At 49.5% G+C, this 23729-nt stretch overlaps 4 protein-coding genes across 4 annotated transcripts; all 4 read right to left on the bottom strand.

Annotated features, from left to right (window-relative positions):
• Positions 1-1254: 1254 nt before the first annotated feature.
• BCR38DRAFT_331509 (uncharacterized protein) lies at positions 1255-1494 on the bottom strand (the record flags this gene model as incomplete). Its single annotated transcript, XM_040855060.1, has 1 exon — positions 1255-1494. The coding sequence occupies one exon, from the start codon at positions 1492-1494 to the stop codon at positions 1255-1257; it is 240 nt and encodes a 79-aa protein (XP_040720507.1).
• Positions 1495-10189: 8695 nt separating this feature from the next.
• On the bottom strand, positions 10190-12178 carry BCR38DRAFT_479448 (major facilitator superfamily domain-containing protein; the record flags this gene model as incomplete). The annotated part of the gene is made up of 4 exons (XM_040863155.1): positions 10190-10559; positions 10608-11205; positions 11280-11410; positions 11466-12178. The coding sequence occupies 4 exons, from the start codon at positions 12176-12178 to the stop codon at positions 10190-10192; spliced, it is 1812 nt and encodes a 603-aa protein (XP_040720506.1).
• Positions 12179-13522: 1344 nt separating this feature from the next.
• BCR38DRAFT_479447 (uncharacterized protein) lies at positions 13523-14427 on the bottom strand (the record flags this gene model as incomplete). Its single annotated transcript, XM_040863154.1, has 2 exons — positions 13523-13803; positions 14229-14427. The coding sequence occupies 2 exons, from the start codon at positions 14425-14427 to the stop codon at positions 13523-13525; spliced, it is 480 nt and encodes a 159-aa protein (XP_040720505.1).
• Positions 14428-17433: 3006 nt separating this feature from the next.
• Positions 17434-18799, bottom strand: BCR38DRAFT_479446 (uncharacterized protein; the record flags this gene model as incomplete). The annotated part of the gene is made up of 2 exons (XM_040863153.1): positions 17434-18430; positions 18510-18799. The coding sequence occupies 2 exons, from the start codon at positions 18797-18799 to the stop codon at positions 17434-17436; spliced, it is 1287 nt and encodes a 428-aa protein (XP_040720504.1).
• Positions 18800-23729: the final 4930 nt, after the last annotated feature.

Here is a 23729-nt window from a genome sequence, read left to right as displayed (position 1 = left end):
ATGCAAATACAAGCAGCCAATAATCATGAACCAATAATCAAAAAGGGTATCCTCCGTAATCGTGTCCAAAGAAATGAAAATAGAAGGAAATGTCAAGTAGTTCCCAGATTCCCCGTACTCGGCCAAATGTGAAAAGCCCCCCGGAAAACCAAACAAGTGAACCTGTTCTGGAAGGGCAAGAGAAGCGCCGACATGGCGGAGGCAGTGAATGACTGCATGCTGCACCTGCACAAAGCCCCCAAGAGCTGCTGCCGTTATTGGCGGCGCGGCAGATTGACGTCAGAAAGAAAAGTTGGTAGGGTGGCAATATGTTTTCTTGCATTAATTGCTCGAAGCGATGAAGTGGACGGTGATTGGACCATGGAAGAAGGCACGATGCGGCGCTCATTGGTGGGTGGTGAGAGACGGAATTGGTGTCGCTGCAGATGACGTGGGCTTCACGAGAGTCCACTTGCTTGCTTGCTTGCAAACACGCAACCCGCTACTCTCCAATTGCCGCACCAATCTCGGCATGGCTCAATTGAGGCCAGGTCAGTCGAATTTCGAGGCAGTCGTCGTCGTCGTCGTGGTTTTCCAAAGGGGGATAAAAGGCTGGCGCATTGAGGCGGGAAGGCAGAAAGTGGGGACTGAATATCGACCGTGTAACTGCGCGGTAGATGCGCCTGGGATAACCGCAACGGAATTGTGTTGGTTGCTTGGGTTGTTCGGAGAGATATGGGCCTCTGTTCCCAACCGGGTATTTCACTCAGCCCGATGACAGCGGGTTCCTAGTTCGAGTCTATTTAGACTTCCGTCCGATGAAACACACTCTGCCGTGGTTGCCATGTGCCCAACGAAAAAAATCTGCCATGGCGAATGTCCGGGCATTTCAGCCCCGTGAGCGGCCTAGAGTTGCCGGTCTCGCCGTTCTCGTGGGGACGAGAGTTCGTCTGGTAGGGCGCAGTAGGGATTCTTCATGAGTCGCCGTGCAGCGAGTGACTGCATGTGGTCTTGGCTAGACCTTCCGTTGGCCGTATTTGTAAGCCACGAAGTTATTTGGTGATGCGGCAAGACCGTGGTGCAATGCCCTGCTTGCCAGTGTTCTTTCTGATGTGAGAGCTGAAGCTATTACAACGTGAAGCGGCTTGTTAGTGTGCTGGTATTGGTGGTAGTGGTTTTTTTTTGGTCCGTTCGTGTCAATCCGGCTTTTCGGTAAACGAGTTGCTACACAATCGTGTTGTTGTAGCAGAACGCATGTCGGCAGTAGTGCGATGCTCATTTGTAACCAACAATCCTGGCACACCGCGAGCAATAGTAGATGTTGGTGCCGACGCGGACCATGCCTGTCGAGGAAGGGTCGTCTGTCGAGGTCATCTCGACCGAGCTCGCGCATCGCATGCAGCGCAGCACCTCCACGGAGGCGACGGGTCGTGGCGAATAATCCATGCTGTGCCGGACAGAAGATATCGTCGAGACGTCAGAGTCGGAAGAGGAGTAGCTGCTCGCCGAGGACATGGAAGAAGAACTCGAAAAGGACTTCTTAGGGGGTCGGGCGGCCATCGTGTATATATGTGTGTGTCGTCTCCGAGCCTGTTGTTGGTGTGCGTGCGTATGATGTAGTTTGCTCCGGTAGATTTAGGCCGGGGAATTCCAGAGCTTATATGAAATTGCAGGAGTTAGAATGGGGGGAAGCTTCGGTTGATCGTTGGATCGTTCAGTTGCACGAGCCAAGGGTTGCTTTTAGGGGAAGTGGTTCCGGACAAACACAGCGTTCTAGAGATTGATTGATTTTCTATTCGAGAATGTGGCTGGCTGGGCGTTTATGTTCGTGTCGTGTCGCAGACCAGATACAGTAAAACGAGCAGGCCAATACCAGGTGGGGGACTAACTAGCTTGCGTCGAGTCCAGTCGCTGATAGAAGAGTGTAACGTAGAGCTTTCGAGAGTCGTCTTGGGCCAGAATTCCACTGGTTCTTGCTTCTGGGACCTGGTGCGGATCCGTCGGGGGGTCGGCAGGAAGGGGGGTGGAGGAGCCTGGAATCAATGGCTTGTACTGTTTTATTTATTGATGTGGATTTGGTGGCTTATTATGGCTCACAGTTCATAGCCCGCGACAGGGTGCTGGGGTCTAAATGGGGATGACAGCCAAAAACTGGAGCAGAAGATGCCGGGTTGCCTTGTGCAATAATAATGTACGTGCTTATGCTTGTGCGTGCTGGCTTGGTGCTGCGGGCAGTGAGTGGGTGAAGTTGCCAACGGAAACGAGTTGCCCGTTTTATGCCGTTTGAATTGCAGATGTTTTGCAGAGACGAAAGACGAAAGGCAGTTATCAACTTTAGTGGGGAGGAACTAAATTGCTTTTTATCTCGCTCTCTACCAACTACCGGTCATCTGGCCACGCTATGGGGAGCATGTATTCCCCCGTCCAATCTCTACCGCGAATCGTGATCCCTTTGTAACCCTTGGCAGGTGACAGTCTTGCGGGAGAAACTCGTGGAGTACCCGGCGGGGGAACAAGTGCCATCTAAAGAATGTGCACATAGGAGACCACCAACACCCCCCCCCTTTGGCCGAGTGTATCAAGCAGCACGCGGCCTCAAGGTGGACAAGTTTCATGTTTCGATGTTATGTCGGCATATGGCAAAGACATATTGGCAGCATGAACAAAGCCGCATTTGCCAGTGCGAAGTGGGCTGAAACACGATTGTCCCTCCACCTTTCGATTGCTGGGCGATATCCCTCTCATGGAGACAAATGCTGCTGCCTCGGCCGCTAGGGCTAGTGGCCAGTTGCTAGGACACTCTTGACACTGGCATCGACGATGGAGAGCGGAGAACAAGTAATAATGCCACGCACCGTGACAATTAAGATGAGAGGCGAAACGCGGCCCAAGTCGTACATGCACAAATCCAGCTTAGCCGCAAGTCTTGCCAGTCTAATCAACAATCACGATATTGTGTGACAGACGGTTCATCAGTCGGCCAAGCATACGGTTCTGCGATAGGTTTAACGGACCCCTGGTAACCCCTGGGCTCCGATCAAACGGCCAAATCCTCGATCCAGAACGTTGCTTTGCACGTATGGTGACGATCCTTTACCGGGGCTCCTTGGATCTCGCCTGCGGCGATCAGTGTTTGGAGCCTAGCCCGCAGAGCTTTGTTGGCAATGAAGAGCCTCGGTTTTCTCTTCCCACTAGGCCGTTTAGGAGACGTTGTTCACTCCCCCACCTTCTTCATTGCTCTATCACACTGCTGTAGCATTTAGAAGAGACTGCAGCAACACTTTCGCCACCGTCGCTTCATGAGTTGCCCGATTGAGGCCCGACCGGCAACGAAAGCTCGGCTGGGAAGAAAAGCACGCTTAGGACCGAGAATACGGAGTACTGTGCATCACCAGGTCTACCCAAGAAAACTGTGTCGTCGGTTTGGCAGACCGTCAGCTGCGTGGAACCGTCTGGAGACTGCCGAGAATCAAACCGTAATACTTGGTCCATCGCAAACATATCCGTCACCACACGGCGGCTATTTTGTTGCAGCCTGGCACCGAGGCTTATTCGGACGCTGAACTGAAAGCATGATGGCCGACTCAGTCGTATATCTGAGCTCGTATATCTGAGCAAGCACACAATGAAATAGTTTAAACCTTGCCCTCAGCAGCATGAAGCCTGCTTCTATTTTTGCCCAGTGCATACCAGTGCTGCGTTGGATGATCTGCATCCAAACTGATTGATCGACAGGTCAAGTGCCCGGGATGGTATCGCGGCCTACCACGTAGGTAAACCTGCGTATGGGATTATTCAGTCGCTTCGCCTCGACGTTCCGGATGAGCGTTTGATGCCATAACGCATGTCGCTTCAAAGTGTTGCCTATCATATGCCACTGTTGTACCGACGACCGTTTTTTCGGCAATGATTTACGCCCCGATATTCCAGATGAATTCCAGGGGGCCGGATGTTGCTGTAGGTGTTAGTTAGACTTGCACGACGCCCGCCGAGCCAGACTCCGTACGTTGTGCAACTCGTGTCATCCGCTCCCCACAAAGATATGGCCATCTCTAATTGCCATAGCAAAATTGGCATGTCAAAGCTGCACATTCAAAGTTCGGATTTGATCAGTTAGATTGTTAATAGCAACAGCCTGGGTAACGTCCACCAGCCCCCCGTGTCAAGGATGAAGCAGTAAATGTAACCCTGACAGGCCTCCCGGTACCGCCCAACCAAATCCTGGCAAAGCTTATCTTCCCCATCAGACGCTTCACTAACTTTGCTCTTGAGTCCGTCCTCACTGGCAGCATCGTACGGAGTAAAGACTTAGTTTTTCTCGTCGAGTCAATATAAACCGTTTAATACTCTCTTGGGTTTCGTGCCTGGTAATCTCTCCCCATCCGCCGTTTCGTTTCAGTTTTGGCCTTCTCAAACCGAGAGCTGGAGTCCAGAAACAAATAGAAATGGGTACAAACTGTCGAGCATTCTTTCCACGTTTCTCCCCGCCGCAATGCCTGTCAACGCGGGAAGTGGTCTCGAGCCTGGTCTTATTTCTCCGAGATTCTTTCTCTCTACCCGTGGCTCAAACCTTGGCTTGGACCGCCTGTCATCTGGGCAGATCAATAACGGCGACTACAATTCATGATGGAACGACGATGGACAATGAAAACAGAACTCTTCCTCAACATCATCCGTTCATTGCAACCATTGTCGGGCTACTGCAAGAAGTCCCTCAGCTCGTCTAGGTCGGCTGTACGCTCTTATTGATTATTGATGACCTCAACGTCCTGGCACAGCCCCAACATCGCGGTTTCGGTCTATTTTCGAATTTGTTTCCTGCGAGTAAATGAGCAGGAACTAGGATGCACCCATCGCGGTACTTTTTGATCATTCCGAGATTCGCATGCATCCACCAAACCTATCTTCAGATTGATGAACTGGTCTGTCCACTGCAAGGCCCCCTTTCACAGGGCGTGGGCAAGTTGTTTGACACGTAGCTCCGTTTATTTAGTCTTTCGGCATTCGAGATTGCAGGTGGTCTAGACGAGTCCATCCAGAGTTGCTGACTGGAGACAGAAAGTCAACATCAAACACACTACATATACGGTAAACACAGACACGCATGCTGATTAGTCAATTCCAGCTGGAAGCTTCGTGTACTTCGTGCACTGGGAAAACGGCGCGGTTTGACCGTTGATGCATTAATGTTAAGTACTGCGCCAAGTCAGAAGCAGGCTTTCTTCCATCCTGCATCGAGCACCGTCGAGGCTGGCACCCCGAGATTCCGGAAACGAGGCGATCACAACGGCCACCACGATCTCGAGGTGGTTTAGTATTTAAGCACGCTTCACATGGAGACGCCTCGCCCGGCAAAAGGCTTGTCAGCAACTATGGCGTACGCTCACGTGTTCGTGCTTGTGGTTTCGAACATCATGGGACGATGTGGCGTGATGGTTGCGAGCGTCTGGGAAATAGCGCTAATACTGGACAGACGGCGTTCCATCCGGGTTGGACGGATGCTGTTGGAATGAGTGGCGTACATTCCAAGCTGGAGGCTTGGCTTGCATCTTGAACACCTGTCAAACCAGAATGACGGACTGATGACTCCATCTCTTGGAGCTAGCATCGAGTCTTCATCATCGCACTAACCACTGGTATGTATCCCCTATATCTGAATCAACCGGCATGCCGAGGTGAGCGTGAGCATCGGGTTCAGAGTGCCCGTCTTCCGCTCTTCCGCCAACATTCGAACCTACCGCCTCTAAGATGAGAGATGCTGCTGCCCAGCGACCAGCATCAGCCGGTCACCTGGCCCTCAGCATATGGGCTAGTCATCATGATGACGAATACCGCTCGTATTATCCTCGCATGGCCAACTAATGTCTTGGCCCAATGATTCTGTACTTGATCTAAACTGTCCAAATCCACATCTTGATCGTTCATCTGAACTACTGACAGTTCCCCATGTAAGAGATTGATCCGAGCCCTTGGTTTCACGTGCCCAGATGTTTTTCGAACCCAAATAGAGTCAGGACATTGCTCGGTTGCTTTAGGGTTCTGCCGCGTGACGCTCAACGTGACACTCAACCAAATATGTCACCGCACGGTGTGAAAGCTAGTTATATCAGATTGAAGTCAACCCCGCGTCGAAACTAGACTCATAGCTCTCCGTAATATTACAATGGTTCAAGATCGTCCACGCAGGCCAAAGATAATCTGAGCTGGACCAGCGAGGGCTATGGGTGATAATAACAACTTGCTCCTCGTAAAAGCTCTGCCACCAAGTAATTGGCACGTCGTCGACTAATTTTGACCACAACAGTCAGTTAGGTGATCACAATATGGGGTGCAAGTCGAGCGGTTTGAGGAGAATGCTGCGACGCCAACAGAGTGTGCAGGCCCGATATCCGGATTTCCCAAACACTTATATGTAATCTTCATCCCGCCACGGGATAATCTTCAATAACACTACACTGGATGTTGGTACCCCTGGTTATTCTTTGGGTCAACGCCCAAACATCAGGCGTCGTGATCCAATTAGGAACGCCATCACAGCATCTCCATTGGTCCAACCCACGAAAATCAAATTCAGGGTCAGTGAATGCGTCATTCAACACCTGGCGATTTTGTTTTCCGAATCTTTGCATTCCTTGGTCTCAGGGATGAAATACCCGTCAAAAGACTCTCATGATGAACCCACCCCTCCCCCCTCAATGTCTTGAAAATCGTGCGGCTGGGCGCGACGATCTTCCCCTTACCCCAGATCCAGGGTACTCATCCTCCTCTATTCGAGGCAATTATTTTGTATCAATCTCGTCCTATCAAAATGCGACTGTCAAAACAGTCATGTCCCCAGTGAACTCTTCCCCTGCCACCGGCGGAATTGCCGGGTGTGAGGTGAGCTAGATTTGAGAGAGATGGAGAGGCCTGCAACGGTCGTAGCTAAGACGAGGATGACGGTTGCTGAGCTCGGGAGGGAGTCCGTGCAGAGAGTTAGGAATCAGTTGAGGAGAAAGATTGGGCGAAGATTTAGCATGGTAGGCTGCCTCGGCCATTATGTGGAACAGGTTAGACACGAGGAACGGAAATATTGCTGAAGTCGTTCGCGGTCGTTCGTGACATACGAGGGATTGGGTCGAGGTTGCACGCGGTGGTCTACCAGTGCGTAGTCGCAAGCGAAGATCAGCGAAGAGAAACGCAGTTCTCTATACGGCATCGCGATGATGGTCTTTGATGAAAGCTTCGGCCAAAATAAACCCTGCAGAGGACTTTTCGTACCATCCATACAGCCTTTACAATCACAATGTGTTTCGTGACAAAATCTTTACTCCTAGCATCACGTATCATCATGGTAGATGGGAAGGTACCGTCAAGTGCAAGGTCAAAGGTCTACAAAACCCCGCATCAAGCCAGAACTAGCCAGAAGTCAAAAGAAAATATAAGTTAATATCTATTTTTGGCCTTCGCACAAAATCTATAGTATTGTTGTTCAAGACCGTGAAAATAAGTCCGCACAATGCCCAGAGAGTCACGAATGTTGCCAGATTTGGACAAGAGGGCGGACTTATCGCAGTGAGGCATGCTCTTGTATACATGTAAATACCTAGTTTCGGGCTGTATTTGCTTTAGCATGCTTTTCCTAGAAAGCCCCACCGAGCCTTGATGCTAACGTCTAGCACCTGGAACCGTGCCATGTCATAACTCGTTAGTTGAGTGACTATTATGGTATTAGGGAGATTCCATCGGAAAATGATGACTTCATTGAGCGTGTTATAAAACCCCCTGCCTCTGGTGATATATTTTTGAGGAGTAAAACATAGTTGGCTATGCTTAACTCCTGTCTTTGGATGACCACGCTCCCAGTCTCGTTCCAAAACGCCTGGGCCAGAAATGGAGTGAAGCCTTGAGGATATCTGTAAGGACGTAAAGGCTGGGTATCCCTTCTATTTAGGGAGTAAAGGCCCAATGTCCGAGTAGCACGTATGTAGAACAAGACTATTTCGCATAATTACTTACAGACTTCCGAGACTTCAACGGCGTCTACTTCATCTAAGAAACAGGTGTGTACCCACGGTGGCACCAGCAGTGGTGGTCTCGAAGGACGGCTATGATGGTTCATGGAGATGAGGGTGTTAACACCTGAAGAATCAGACACGTAGTGCGATTTTAGTTATGATAGTAAGTTTCTGGTAAATGGAACTACTGTCCGAAAGTCGGATATGATAACGTAGTCCACAAGCGAACGGGTCACCCAACCGAACGGGTCACGCCCATAGCAAAAAATAGAACTAAACTTCCTAACTTTACCACGCAACTAATTCTCGATGGATTCTGCTCAAAAAGAATCTCAATTACTTCTTGCAACTCAGGCTATCAGAAATGACTCAACACTTAGTATCCGACGTGCTGCAACAATCTACAAAGTCTCGAATACTACTCTCCAGGCGCGTCTTCAAAAACGTCAATCACGTCGCAATATCGAAGCCAACGGTCGGAATTTAACAAAACTAGAAGAAAATACGATTATTAAAAGGATAATTGAGCTAAATTCGCAAGCATTTCCTCCCCGGCTAAGTGCTGTTGAAGATATGGCAAACCGACTGCTACGCGACTCGCATATCACAAAGGAGGACTTTCTTCCGGCATTTTGCGACGCGTTCAAGAAGAGCCTGACCGAAAGCAATATTCGTGCAGGCTTTGAAGGGGCTGGGATTGTGCCTTTAAGCCCAGATATTGTTATTGAGAAGCTGGATGTGAAATTACAGACTCCAACGTCCTCCCGGCCCCTACGCGGGAAACCCTTCCTTAGGCTTCTCGGACGCCAAACAACCCAACCGAGGCTACTTCGCAATCCGAATTTATTAAATCTCGAATTGCTAGGCATAAAAATAGCTCCCCGATGTCAATTTACGATGCTATCGATCAGTTTTCGAAAGGAGCGCGGAGTATTATGCATAAGATGGCTTTACTCCAAGCTGAGGTCGCCGAACTTCGAGAGGCAAATGCTCTAATTAGCAAGCGGCGCAGGGCCAAAAAAAACACGAGTAGGGCTTGGAGGATCACTTAATTCACAAGACGTACAAGATCTTCAAGATCAAAAGGACGTTGCGCAGCAAGTACAGCAGGAAATGCGTGGAAATAGCGCTGGATCAAATCGTGGCCAGCCACGGCAACGGCGCTGTGGCGTATGCGGGAAGACCGGGCATAATGCGCGAACCTGTCATGTAGAGATAGAATCATCTGGGCAAGAGTATTCTGAGTAGTTTTAATTGATTTACGGCGTTGTGGTTGCGAAATCGTGTTGAATTCCATGTTTTGCTAGTTGGCGTGACCCGTTCGCTTGTGGACTATGTTATATGATTATAATGAAAATATTGTTTAAATCTTGTACTTAAATTTGCTGATGAACCTATGTAACTTTTATCTGACTCTAAGTTCACTCAACGATAAATACCTACCCGGTCTTTATTATCGCGAATTATTGATTCTTTTTCCTTATCACTTTCAAGGTAGGTGTCAGACCTTATAACTACCAAAAATACCTCGTTCTACAGCGAGTGGGTCCCTCGTCTTTTGACGGTCAATTTGGTCCAACAGTAGGTACGGCAGATAAGACACTAGTATGAGGTTACAGGCAGAAAAGAAGGACTGCCTGTGAAGTAATAACTACTAGGACTAGTACTTGAAATATTTGCTGGTAATAGGTATATCCCCTTGGATGACAGGCTCTGTGCGTATTAGTCACTAATATGGAGTGCATATGAATATAGAAGGATATCCCAAGCAATGCTTTATGTGAAACGATCAGATTGCCTAGGGTATTTCGAAAGAAACAAGCCACATCGAACTTCAACAGATGGAGCAGAGCAATGCCTGGCACACTATTCCTCGTAATCCTCACGAAAAATTTGTATTCATCCAACTGTTGAAGGAAATCACGAGGTACACAATGTAAGTCATAAGCCACAGGCCTGATGACACCCAAAATTGAACAAACCTATCAATTAAAAAGCTATACGAAGATGTCATGGATCCTTACTGCCGGCAGTCTTAATACTATGATCATCTATTCCCAGCTGTAAAAGGCGTAACTCAGGATACGTCCCGGAAGTACTGAGTGAATAGCAAACGCGTCGATGCAAATTATGCGACTTTCTTCCTCAAATTCTTGACGGTCTTCGGTAATTATGTCTCCCTAACTCAATCTCTTTTCAAAGGGTTGACACGTTTAGAAAGCACGGCCTTGCGGGATAGGTTGGGCTCCGTCGTAGCGCATGGGATCATATGGCCGACTGATGCTTCGTGGGTCGACGAATTGGGTACTTCCACGTTGGGAGGCACCATCATCGTACATATCCATCTCCTTCTCTTTGGGTCTATCTTCGCCGAAGGACTCCTCGAGCTGGCCCGCGCTCCACATGCGCATCCGTTTGCCGTACTTGTACACGAACGGCAGCATGACGGCGAAGCCAGCCATTGTTCCGCTGTATATGAGGAAAGTCCGGATAAATCCCATGGCTAGGATCCAGTCGGCAGCTTTGAAGCTGAGGAGGAAACCGGCTATGAGCCGGAAGGAGGACATGGTGACCAAGACGGGCCTGTTTCTAAGATTAGCTTAGATTCATGGATAGAGATAGGAGACATACCCCGCAAAGTTAGGATAGCTTTCAATCAAGTAAACGCTGACTAAGGTGTTCATGGTCAAGCCGCCGAATCCGACGAGGAAGAACCCAACCAGCAGGAAGATCAGGGGCTTCTGGTCGGCATTTTGTCCAGCATAGGCAAACAACATGGGGCCTACTATACCGGCGGCAAGGGGGAACACCAGGCTGATGAGATGGGATTCGGGCTCTCTCCGGCCACCGTTCCGTCGAGCGTGCAGGTTGCTGATTTTGTCGGCGAAGAAGCCACCAAAGAGCCAGACGAAGGGTGTCGCTACTACGATGGGGAGCACGACAAAGCCCAACTGATCAAATTTCAGACCGAGACCGAGAATTATGGCGGCTCCATTCTGCGTCGCGGCCGAAATAGCAGCCACGAAGGCCGAGTTAAGTGCAATGACCCAGAGCACATTGGGGAAGAAGGTGGCTCGAATGGTTTCGTTGACAGACCGGCCGGCCAGCTTCCACTCAGTCTTGACATTGAAGACCCCAAATTCCGTTTTATTGTCTCGGTAGCCGTACTTAGCGTAGTCTAGTCTCGGTCGCGTTTCGCCGGGGCGTAGACGGTACACTTCCTTACCAGCTAAGAGCACAAATTAGATTTCAACATGACCAGGCAAGGGACTAGTGCTCCTGAGCCCCAAGTCGTATACGTACCTAATTCATCCGGAGTGCGAACCCATCGCGTCTCAGGGACGAGGAAGATGATCATGAACCAAGCGAGAACACCAACACCTCCAGTGAGATAATAGATCCACCGCCAGCTGAGCCGCGTGATGATGAGTGGACTGTAGATTGAGTTAGAACGACGACAGATGTTGGGGTAATATCCTGTGAACTTACCTTGTCAAGCCAATACTGACGATAAAGAGCCCTTGGCCAGCACCGATGAGAGAAATAGCCGTGTTTCGCTGGTTAATGAACATCATGTCTTGAATTATCAGAGGGATCAGCGCCTCTACAGCACCGACACCAAAACCCTGAAATACTCTTGCAGCCAAATGGCTATTGAGACTCGTACTCATTCCCGCCCATAAGCCGCCTGTCCATGCTAATATACCAGAAAAGAGCAGAACAGGCCGACGACCAATGCCAATAGACAGGGGTACGAGAATGTACGAAGCCACACCGTTCACAAGAATGGGCAAAGTCGAGATGAGTTCGACTTTAGAAATGGGCGGACCACCGAGGGTAGAGAGCAACTTGATAGGGTCCATTTTCGCGGACCCTAGATTCAGAGAGCTGATGTCGATAGAGCCGAGGATCTTCGGGTCGATCCCCGCATACTCCAGCACGAATATGGGGACAAGGGCGCCGACAATGGCCTCCGCCGAGAGGGCAAGGGCTCCGAAGAAGGAGAGCGTCGCGATAGCAGCCCACTTCCGCCACTCGGGCAGGTTCATAGGGTCTTTTGGGTTGGGCGTCGGCATGGGCACGCAGCGCAACACCCCGCCGCTGCTGAAGAGTTGAGTCGTGCCAACCACCTGGGCTTCTGACGACCGGGCTCCGTCCCTTGCCACCAACACCTCGTCCATGCTGTCGCGACTCTTCTTCATGGTGACCGACTGGAGCGAAAACAATTAATGAAGATGAACTTGAAAGCAGGTGTAACGTGAGGGTGAGAAAAAGATAAAAGGACTTGGATCTCTAAAGATAACAATCGATCGAACAAGACGATCTCGAGTGGACATAAAGAATAATTGAAACAAACTAGAAATAACCTGGAAGAGAGCTAAGCCATCCAAATGCTGTGCATCTGAAGTCGTGCGGATAGGAATTCCCGAAACGTGATGGTGTCGCGACGCACGTACATTAGGCAAATCCAACTGGACGCAATGGGTACCTAAATGGCCACATTTATGCTAGCATGAACCGAGGCAATGGAATGGTTGCAGTTACCTTTGGATCAGAAACATTGACAAGTCATGTTGAAGCGCTGTCAGTGACCAGAATCGTCGGCGGCGTCTTCGCGGCAGATACGAAGGTATTTCAGACTCGTGGACAATGATGCTCACCTCCGCACCTGACTAATGAAACAATATCCCCCAGAGAATCGCACAAGTCGCAGTCAGCTATAGAGTGTTGTGCTCGGGTGGAAACTAGTTGCCCCAGATCGCAACATGATCCAAACTAGGCTGGGCTGTGGTGCGCAGCCGATTTGTTGTTGACTTCGGATGGATCTTACACTGTTCGAGTATCAAGTCGGGTCCCACAACCAACCATATGTGGTTATAGCTTTGTAGGTAAAGTTTGCCTGCCCCGCCACGCTCAGCTTGGCCACGCCCTAGAGCTACACAAATGAAATGCGCAGTAGAGTGATGATGGCAACAGGCGAAAATTAGGTCAGACTCATCTACGACTAGGTTCTTTTTCATTCGATTGGCAGTGGACCGCAGGAAGCTGGCGACTGTGCCGTGCTCGCAACTCAAGCGCAAGCTCAGACACCAGTTATTGTTGCTTCGTCCGTTACAGATTTCTCACTGCGCCTTCGCACTATGCGTACAAACATCAGGCCAATGACTCTTCCGCGACAGCTCATGTTTACAGATGAGCTGGAACAGTGTTGCCGTGACCCAAGGCGACTGGCGAATATGGATTACTACATATGGACATGCTGTGAGTGACTGGCGATTCAGACGCTACTATGAAACAGTGGAGTTTAAACATCCGGCTTACACAGCATTCACTCTACTTACTGCACTCACGGATGAGGCGATATCAATGGAGACTAGGAATGGCAATCATTTGAATAGTTGCTACGTATTTGTGCACGAGTGACCGGTGCTTTGGCTCGGCGTTATATCACTGTGTCTCCTTGTACAAGTCGCCTTGCACCAGTTGGGAATGGATGTCGTGTGCATCCCCGCATCACCAAATGCCGGCAGCCTCCTCCCCAGCGCCTAGCGCTGATAGGCGTAGCAAGTCTCGACTTGTTCTTTCGTCCTCTCCTTGATGATGGCGCGGCGTATTTTCTCTGCGGTGCCGCTGAAAGGCCGCACCAGCCTGTATCTCGCCGGCACGAGCGTGTAAACCAAACTGAACAAGTTCGAGGTGTGCGGCCTCTTGGTGTTGGTGCTCTTGCCGATGGTGCGGGTGGAGTCGGCGAGGACGAGCGGCGAGACGGTCAGGCGGTGCCACCACGCGGCCAGCAGTCGGCGCCGGCGATGAAGGCATCCTGGTCCTTGACCTCGAGTTTTAATAGCGCCTGGTACCGAAGCTTGAATAACCCTGGGACACACACGATACGGTTCTCTTTGGCGCGGATGGCCCTGTCAACTGCGTTGCGGTGGCCGAAGCCTACTAAGTTCGACATGGGCAGGTGGTGGTCGGCGAGAACATGTGTTTCTATTGGGGCTTTGCCTAGGTCGCATCGAGGATCGAAATCTCTAGGTTCTGTCTGGAGTCTTATCGGTAGAGCAACTAGGTCCTCGCATCCGTGGTGCACGTGTGTCCATGGCTTCACAAGCGGGTCCCAGCCACGAGCTCGAAGGACGTGTCATTGTAGTAGAATCTTACGAGCGTGGCCTCCTTTAAGGATACCACGTATAGCGCCAGTTGCCCGGATTCAATCTTAAGTGACGACGTTTTCTTTTCGAAGTCGCGCACCAAATTTCCTCCAGCTCCAGCGTGCCACAGGCCCTTCCAAGCTGCTGTGCAGGTTTTGTGCGTCTAGAGCGGCATTGTATCTACTCAATGCATATACGACGCGTGGTTTCAGCACCACCGTGTCGACCCAATACCGGATGGGCAACACCGTGTCGTTCGGCACGAGCACCGGTGCCGGGCGGGATAACCAGCTGTTCATCTTGCCCTAGGGACTGTGGGAGGTCTGCATAGTGAAAGAACATTAGGGAAGGTAACTGGTAAGGGGAGAACTTAGCGAGCAGGCATACTAACACTAGGAGGATTCAGGAGTGATACAGGAGGAGGATAATGTCCACACGGACCAATCTTTTCCTTTTGAAAAGTATCACATTTTGCGAGAAAGATTGTCGTCGAAATAGCGACTAAGGAGCTTAGCTATCCGCTTTTGCTAATTCTTTATCACGGCCCATGAACGACCCTGTCCGTAGCCATCCCCTTCGAATTACTATGACTGTTGGGTAATTTTTATCCCACATACCAAGTCTCTTACACAAAGCAGAGGTAATTTGGACCACAAGAAAATAACTCTGCGGATCTATACTGGTCTTTGCAGGTACCGGATATGGGTGCTAAAAGCTCGGCCTGCAACCACAGTATAGCTTACGGAGTAGCCCTTGGTCAAATGCGCCATCAATGAAACTCAGGTGATTGACCTAGCCTTCCGAATTCGGGGCGAAACGTCTGGATAGCCTTGAAAGTGGCTAGCCTGATTGGTCGCGCGCGCCGAATGTCGAGCATCTGGGTAATCGCACTGCTGGCCTTCATCATTGTCAGGACGCTGCAAATGCCTCGGCGCAACAAAATTATCACAACTTATATCATCGGGATGCGTACCATGAAAGTATAGCCGCGTTGGGGTTCATGTTGTAGAAGCATTGGGACAGGTCTAACAACCCCGAAGGACACCCATGTAAGTCTCAAATTACGTTCACTTCAGTCTTTTCACTCCAAAACGGTATAATACATCTTCATACACGATTATAAAATTTATAAGTTCTCACTGGCTGACACCTCATCAGATTACACAGGCGTCATCGTCATCACCTTAGCTTGAAGTCAGTCTTGGCATTATCGCTTTCTTGCTGCCCCCGCTGCCCCTGCTGCGTACACTCATGAAGAACTTCTAGACCATGCTCCGGTCAGAAACTAGCTCGGGTGCATCCAAACTCAGGTTCGGACCTCAATTATAGCAACCCAACCCGGGTGGGGAGAGGTGGGTTGTTACCAAGGATGGTACGCAACGCATAGAGATAACTGAGACGGTAAGTGCAACCGCCTCAATGACGAAAGCGGCGTGATATCACCACCGGGAACCATGGTCAGGACCAGATTATTGTCCGAGATAACACGCTTAACTTTGATTCCACGAGGTTAAGACATTGAAACTGATGAACACGACTACAAGTTGGAGTCTTGGAAGGCATAACAGACTGTTGTCGATACCGCTAGCTCAATAATCAAGCCGAATTTGTGCCTGGTCTTCGATGGAGGACGGCTGGATTCTGTGTGGTGCATATTTTGTATATTTACTGATCGGTTACCATAACGAGGTATTGACTTAGTATACACGAATTAAATGCACTTGAGGCAGCTAACTGCTTGAGTATTTGACTGCCTGAAACTTGTGACTATATTGCAACTGTCGACATATGGACCACAATTATATCAAAGCCACGTCCAGGGCCAGATTTGTAGAATTTCATTGATATTAGACAGGAACAAAACAATCAATAGCTACCAATATCCGTTTCTTAAAAAGGGGCCGCCAAAGGTGCAAACCTCCTAAAATGCTCGCCGATAATACCGGCGAATTCATCATGCACACCTCTTCTTCGAATTGACATAATTAAATTCATGGCGTCTGATTTATAAAACATTAAAAGTTGATACCAAACCGTAGTTGCAAGTGGATGCGATCCCACCATGATACTCGTGGAGTCATCCCTGGCCTTGGTAGCCCTTGCCTGAGCCTCGACCGCCCACTTCCTATCTCTGGCCAAAGAGTTGACGGGCCCGGCCCAAAGGGTGGAACAATTCAACATTGGCTGGAGACAACCGATCAGTATCCACTTTCTTGCAAGTTCGGCCTGGTGGCCGCCCATGACCATGAAGGACTCACCACCCTCAGTCGGGTCAGCATAGCCGAGACACCGATGCTCATGGATAATAAAACATCTTCAATTTCTCAGGAAGTATGGCCACTTCGGCGGTTGTCAGTGGGACTTCCTGTTTGAACGCCTCATCAAGGTTGAAAGATTCCGCCTCGAGAGGCCATGCAATTGGGACATACACCGGCTCGATGGGACATCCGTAGTTATGGTATAAGAGGTCTACTCGATAAAATGAGAATTAGGCCGTACCTTCATCGCGATCGATTTAATCGTTGATGCACTTTGCGCCGACCAAATGGCCTCATAGCAGAATCATGGTCCAGGTCACACTTGCCATAGAACTCTTCCTGGCCAATCTTGTAAGTTTTCGGATCTGGGGAGCTCGATCGGAAATATCTCACAATTTATGCGCGCAAATCGGACACAGTGCCTAGATGATGGGCCGATCTGCAGAGTTCTTGTGACATCATCAAGGTGGGACGAGGCCTCGACGGCTCTCTTGCAACTGTGACAAGTGAATTGTATTTCATAAATCAAGACCACCTTCGCTTCGAATATTGCCGAGGATATGGAGATTATCCACTGTCATACAGGCTGGTTCTGTGCTGGCTAGAGTATCATGCAACCCCTATTAGCGATAGGGGTTAAATAAACAAAGGTTTTGCTTCCAGACGCCAACACAGCATTGTTGTATTATTACGGCGGACTGGATTTGAATCAGTAAGAATGGTTTGGGGCTTTGTTTTAGGTTTCGGGAATAGCCAAGTCTCAGATATCCACGTTCAGGGATTCCAAAGATGATGTGGAAAGAACCTCCAATCATGCTTTTGAAGCTGGTCAAACGAGTACGCCGCCGAGCGTGATGAAACTTAACACATGTTGGATACCCAACGAACCCATTTTTTATTTGTTATGTAACAAAAGGAGTGTTGAATTAATATTTAATTACCAGTATCCATATGCACATGATTATGCAACAGTCAACCTGGAAAGAATAGAGATCGTGGTGTGTAGTTTTAAGCCCCCTCCCCTGAGTTGCCGTCCAGTATATTCATCTAGGCACCTACAAGACTAACCTGATCTAGGCCGTAGTACCAGTCCTGATTGAGGTTAGATGAGGGGGTGCGGAAGATGAAGTCGAGAATGGGGTTGCAATTGCCAGTGGAACTGGTAGAAGGCAGATTGATGGTAATGGTACGCCAGTACATGCCATTCTTGTAGGTGGGACACTGAGCGATGGTGGAGCAGGGCTGGTCGGCGCTGCGGACGGTTTTGCCGTTGTACATGACCAAGAACTCGGTGGTGTGGTTGATGTCCTCCATGCCATCGTTGAAGGCGCCGACGGCAAAAGTGAGCATGTAGGGCCTGCTGGGGCAGACAGCCATGATCTGGCGGATGGTGGCTTGCGAGAGCCCATCAGCGGGGACAGCGTGATAGGTGAGGTACTTGCTGCCATCGAAGGCGTAGTCGGCGTCAGTACAGATGTCACTGACGGGGGCGCCGGAAGCAGTGATGGTCCAGTCGCTGCCTGTCAGCGGCGAGTTCTCGAAGCCGCCGTTCAGTGCCATGTTATTGGTGGATTCGCAAGATCCGCACGTCACGGTAGGGCCGCTGCCCGTGGTGGTAGTAGTAGTAGTGACAATAGTGCTGGTGGAGGAAATAGTGGTGGTCACAGTGACGGACTGAGTGTTGGTAGATGTAGCCGAGGTGAAGGTGCTGACGGTGGCAGTGCCGCCAGTGGTGACCGTCACGGATCCCGTAACAGTGGTGGTGACGGTGACGGTAGGTCTTCGCGGTGGACAGCCTCCGTCGATCGTGCAGACGCACATACAGGCGTCCTCGAGGTCTGAGGTAGGGATGTCTTTGAGCCCCAAGGGAATGTCCTCGGCCATCAGGTGCGCCTCGGCCGTGGTCCTGGCCTTCAGCTCTTGCAGGCGGGTGACGGTGGTCGGGTTCGTACCCGGTACCGTTATCGTTGAAGTCGTAGTAGTTTTCGTGTTGTCAGCTTTAGTTATTGTCTTCACCGTCGTAAAGGTCGTCGTGATTGTCGTACTGGCATGGTTAGCAATCCTGCTGAAACACGGGCATTTCAAGGTCGAGGGAAACGAAAACAGAAGAAAGGGTCTCATACCTAGTAGATGTCACCACAGTGGTCGTTGTCGTTGGTGTGGTCACAGCGGTCACCGTTGTCCCTGTTGTCACAGTGGTCGTCACTGTCGTCTGGGGAGCATTTACCGACGGCCTACCGGGAATCTCCTCCCGAGCCTTCGCCATGAGGTTCTCGCACATGGACACGGCATCAGCATCTTGGATCCGTTCTATGACCCCAGCCAGCATATCGCAGCTTTGCGGCGAAGATGCCGGCATGCCGAGGCCCACTGATAGGAAGCTGGCCATGGCCAGGAAACTGTTAACGCGCATCCTGAGGACGAATGGGACAGAACAGACTAGCAGGTGGAGGGTGTGAGGCTGTATGTGTAGAAAGACTTGTTCGGATTGATAGGGATAATGCTTGTTCAACCATGGAGCAGACTTAAAGGCTGCTTCTTATATATGTGAGTGTCAACCTCAAGCCTGGTAGGATAGTATTGACCTCGGTATCAGCTCTGGTGAATCGCACGAGTGGAAAACCTAAAGTGTCCCTCCAGGTCCGTCGAGATGCGTGCAGTGAAACCAACACCGGAAAAACTGCTCCATGCTACAGCTGTTTCAGCAGAGAAGCAGAGAGTAATGACTGCCTCCGGCCCATCTGGACGCTATCACCACATTATGTGGACCAATGTCGGCTTTGCTTCCCCATGGAGCAAAACAAACGACACTACAGATACTCCTAGACTAGTCTGAACTTCATTTTTTTTACCGTTAACGGCCAACACGGAGGGACCATTGGACTCGAAAAACTGGCGCTACAAATGCCGCTGAGCTAGTCCAGACGCTAGTAAGTACGCCCTACGATCTTATTGGAGAGCGTTAGACTTCATGAGGGATAGTGCTGAGGAAAATGACCTAGATACTCTTGTGTATGCCGCCCTCAGTATAAACGCTGTTTTTGACATCCACGTTTAAATGGGAAACCAAACAGACTAGAAACGCACAAGAAACTTCAGGTCAATACTTTTATAGCTGAGACTTCGTCACAAGTCTTTTTATTAACTCGCTACGCCTTGTGCATAATAGAACCCCAATCATCTTGAACCTACATTGCGCACAATAAATATCACCTGCGAACATGTGCAAATTTGCCTGCAGGTTCAAATTTACTTTTGCAATTATGATGCCCCTCTGTCGGTTGGATTCCGGGATACTAACACGTATCAAAGTCTATTTGGAACATTGCGCAGCCACGCTGCCCTCAAGGTAACAGAGGAGTCGGCGCTGATTCGTTAAACAAGCAATATTTTAAAGGATTTGGTGAGGGATTAGCAGAGAAACCGCACGCTAATGTCGGTTGAGCCTGTGTATCCTGGTCGATCTGACCTCACAGGACTCAAGTCACGAATATCAGGATTGATTTCGTGCCAAGTCAGTTGTGTGGTTCAGATCTCTTTTGATGGTGTTTTTTCTAGAAAGCTCAGCTATTTCCGAAGCTACGAAATGTTGCTTAAGAGCAACGATGTAGCCAATCAGATCCTCTGATTTGGATCCACAAGCCTACAGGTCTTGGTAACTGTCAGACCTTATAACTACCAAAAATACCTCATTCTACAGCGAGTGGGTCCCTCGTCTTTTGACGGTCAATTTGGTCCAACAGTAACATTCATCCATTCGCTGTGGACATTCTGGGAACAGAGGATCGCGGGCGAAGAGCGAATTTCTTAATGAAGGATGAGAGTTAAAGACTAATAGTAGAGGCAAAGGCTTCGCAAGTCGTTGAGAAACATGGAGAAATCATCTCTTGAGATGAAGTTCCCAACCTCTTTCCCGGACCCTCATTGAAGGGCTTGCCAAAGACCTCATTGTGGGGACTGTATGTCTGTTGTGGTGGGATATTGGGAAATCATGGCCTAAGCCAGTCCTCTCTGATCCTGGGGCTACTGTGTATCTCCGGTATTTCTTGTAGTGGTGTTGGTTCCAAGTCACCATTATTGGCACCACCTTCGTCGTTGTGCTCGTACCGAGTAGACTCAATGACGAAGACTCGGCGAAGGCCAGACACTGCCAAAAGGTCTTGTCATAAGACACAATGGTGAGTATTATATGATAGTCAGTCTTCGTAGGCGCTTCACTTAAGTGCTCACCCGATGAGAAGAAAAAGGAGATGGCATTCTTCGATCCGGCAAACATTCCCATAGAGTGCCCCAACATCGAGAACACTCAAAAGACCTTAGAAACTTTCGACTCCCGATTGCTGAGGGGTCAGGAGAGTTACAGCACTGTCTTCACGGATTAGTCCATGGTTTAAGAGTCACATCATTATCACTGGTCTCGACTAACCGATAGTATAGTATTGAAACGGGGTCAGGCGGTCAGTAGGATATACCTACCACCTAACACACTGAACAGACGGCTCCAGTACCAACAGATCCCATCTGTTGGTCTTATCAGACGAAGATCGTGGTACTGGTTATAAGAGCTTCGCTCTTATACGTCTGGTGCGCGAGTTGGTCGGATGTGCCTCTGATACTCGTATCGTGATAATAGGATCTCGAACGTAAAGATAAGCTGAATAACTAAAATAACTAAATAACTGACTGAAAAGCGAAGGTGAAGATATAGATAAGAAGGAGATGATGATATGAAGATGAGGATGATGATGCGTGAAGATGGGGGACTCGTGTCCTACTCTGCCTCTGTGCCTCTTAAAGAAGAGAAAATAAACTTTCTCCTAGCCCCGTAACCTATTTCCCTGATGTCCAGCCTTACCCCGTTACAGTATCCACGTTTGGAAAGGCGCACATGTCCGAGTCTCATTACCACCTTCCCTCAAGGATTTCTTCATACCAAAGAGGTTGAATTTTTCTTAACAGTGGGTGGCTGGGTATCATCTCGTTCAACTTCTTGATGATGATAACTCAAAGCATTGCGTCAAGTCAGAGTTTGGGTGCAAAAAAACGCTAACGATCTGAGGTTGTTGAGTGGACGATGGTCAAATATCCCCACCCCATTGCATTATTGGATGGCCATCAAGTAAGGGGTCAAAGGCTCACTAGCGTTCAGGAGAGCAACGCAAGGGATGCCACATCCATTCCACTTAAAGTGGTGGCTTGATATCATACCCATGAGAGCTGAAGAGTTGAACTAAAATCCCCCTGCGACAAATGGGAGATTGTAAACGGTCAGATGGCACACAATGATTTCACATAAGGGCTATTCAGAATGCGCATCAGACGGTGAGCCGCTGTACCTATAAATAAGGGGAAAAGATTTAAATACCCTGCACGACCCCTGTAAAGATCTATTTACCCTGCAATTTTTCTGCTGCTTTTCTCTCCACATTTCCGCCATGCTTTCTGACTTCATGCCTCTGGAATTAGCATACGACTACTATTCCTCAGCTTAACATGACGTCGCTACCCCTATTATCTATTCCTATTGATGGACAAGAGTTCCTTGACCTTGATACTCTATCGTTTGCCCTCGACAACTGGGCTGTAAAGGAGAAATTCTCTTATCGGGTTGAGCGGCGGGATAAGACCCGTGGCTCCTGGGTGTGTGCCTCTGCGTTAAGCGGCTGTTTATGGCGCTGCCGAGCAACCTATTCCCCTAGTGAGGATATCTGGCAGATTCATATTCTCGAAACGGAGCATAGTTGTAGCGGAGCTGCAAGGCAAAAATTCTCCTCTGCGTCTAAGAAAGACTGGTTAAACCGTATTGTCGCTGCCAATGTTGCAGTAACACAGCAGACCCCCCCACAACAAATACTCGACCTCCTCCGTATCCAATTCGCTGAAGATATCGACTACAAGAGAGCTCAAGAGTGCCGGTTGCGACTACTCGACGGAGATATTGGCAAGCAACGACATAGCTTCCAGTTACTATCCGCTTATAAGGAGCTCTTAGAGACCATCTCTCCTGCTATCCATATCGACTTACTTCGAGACCGCCATCAACGTTTTGAACGAATCTTCATTTGCCCTGCTGAGAGCCGCTCTACTTATACCCTTTGCCGACGTCTCCTCGTTATCGACGGAACCTTCTTAAAGGGTCGTTTCATCCTTACTCTATTGCTTGCCGTCACGATCGATGCGAATGGCGAGACTATTATCTTGGCCTGGGCGGTAGTCGAGTCGGAAAATAAGTCTTCTTGGACATGGTTTTTACAGCACCTTCGTTGGGCTATCCCAGAGGTCTCAACAGAGCAGAGCACAATTCTATCAGACCGAGATAAAGGACTCCTTGACTCGGAGAAGGTCCTCGGTCCGTTAGCTACAGGGGCGTGGTGCTGTCATCATATTAAGGAGAATTTCACGGGAAAGTTCGGGAGAGGGCTTGCCTCTTTATTTTGGACTATCGCCCGAGCACCACCTCTAGCCCAATACGAGGCAGCTTTAGACAAGCTTCGACAACAAAAGCCCGAAGCTGCGGCATATCTAGAGGCGGCAAACCCTTCGCTTTCGGCCGAGGCGCTATTCTCTGGGCGTCGATATGGCCACGATACAAGTAATATCGTCGAGTCACAAAACGTAGTATTAAAGCTTGATCGGGAACTTCCTATTATTGCTCTCCTCGACTCAATATTGCACCGGGTTATGGAGAAGAGGGCAGCTCGGCTTCAATCTGCTTTACGGTTGATAGAGGCAGGGAAGACAGCTACCCCATTCGTTGAAGGGAAATTACGAGAAGGGAGGCAATGGGCGTCTAGTAATCGTGCTCAGTTTTCGTCACCAACGGAAGCAAGAGTAGTACAGCCTGACGGCATTATTTGCATTGTAAATTTGACAGCAGGGACATGTTCATGCCGTCGGTTTCAAAGGAATGGAATCCCTTGCGGGCATGCCATTACCGTAATACTAGCAGGAGGGGACGATATAACCCCTTATCTACCAGAATCTCTCTCTCCGACAGTTTGGGCTGCCACGTATAGTAGCCCGATGCCAGCTATCAACGTCTCTGAGCTCAAGCTCAAGCCAGAGGACCCTTGTAATCTTCCAATTACTAGAGTACCTCGAGAACGCCCTGTCAAAGAGAGGATTCGAAAGGGGGATTCTCGCCGCCCTCCACAGAGCTCACAATCGCGATGCTCTAGTTGTGGTGAGACTGGACATAATATGAGAAGGTGCCGACGCCCCCATGGATAGCTTGATAGGCCCGATCCGTGGGTCTGATGGATTGGGAAGGCGATGGGAGGTCTGGGAAATTGCAGGGTAAATAGATCTTTACAGGGGTTGTGCAGGGATTTAAATCTTTTGCC

Source organism: Pseudomassariella vexata, assembly GCF_002105095.1.
Source record: "Pseudomassariella vexata strain CBS 129021 chromosome Unknown BCR38scaffold_1, whole genome shotgun sequence".
Lineage (NCBI taxonomy): Eukaryota > Fungi > Ascomycota > Sordariomycetes > Amphisphaeriales > Pseudomassariaceae > Pseudomassariella > Pseudomassariella vexata.
The sequence above is the reverse complement of the archived record's forward strand: the minus strand, read 5'-3'. Positions and strand labels throughout refer to the sequence as shown.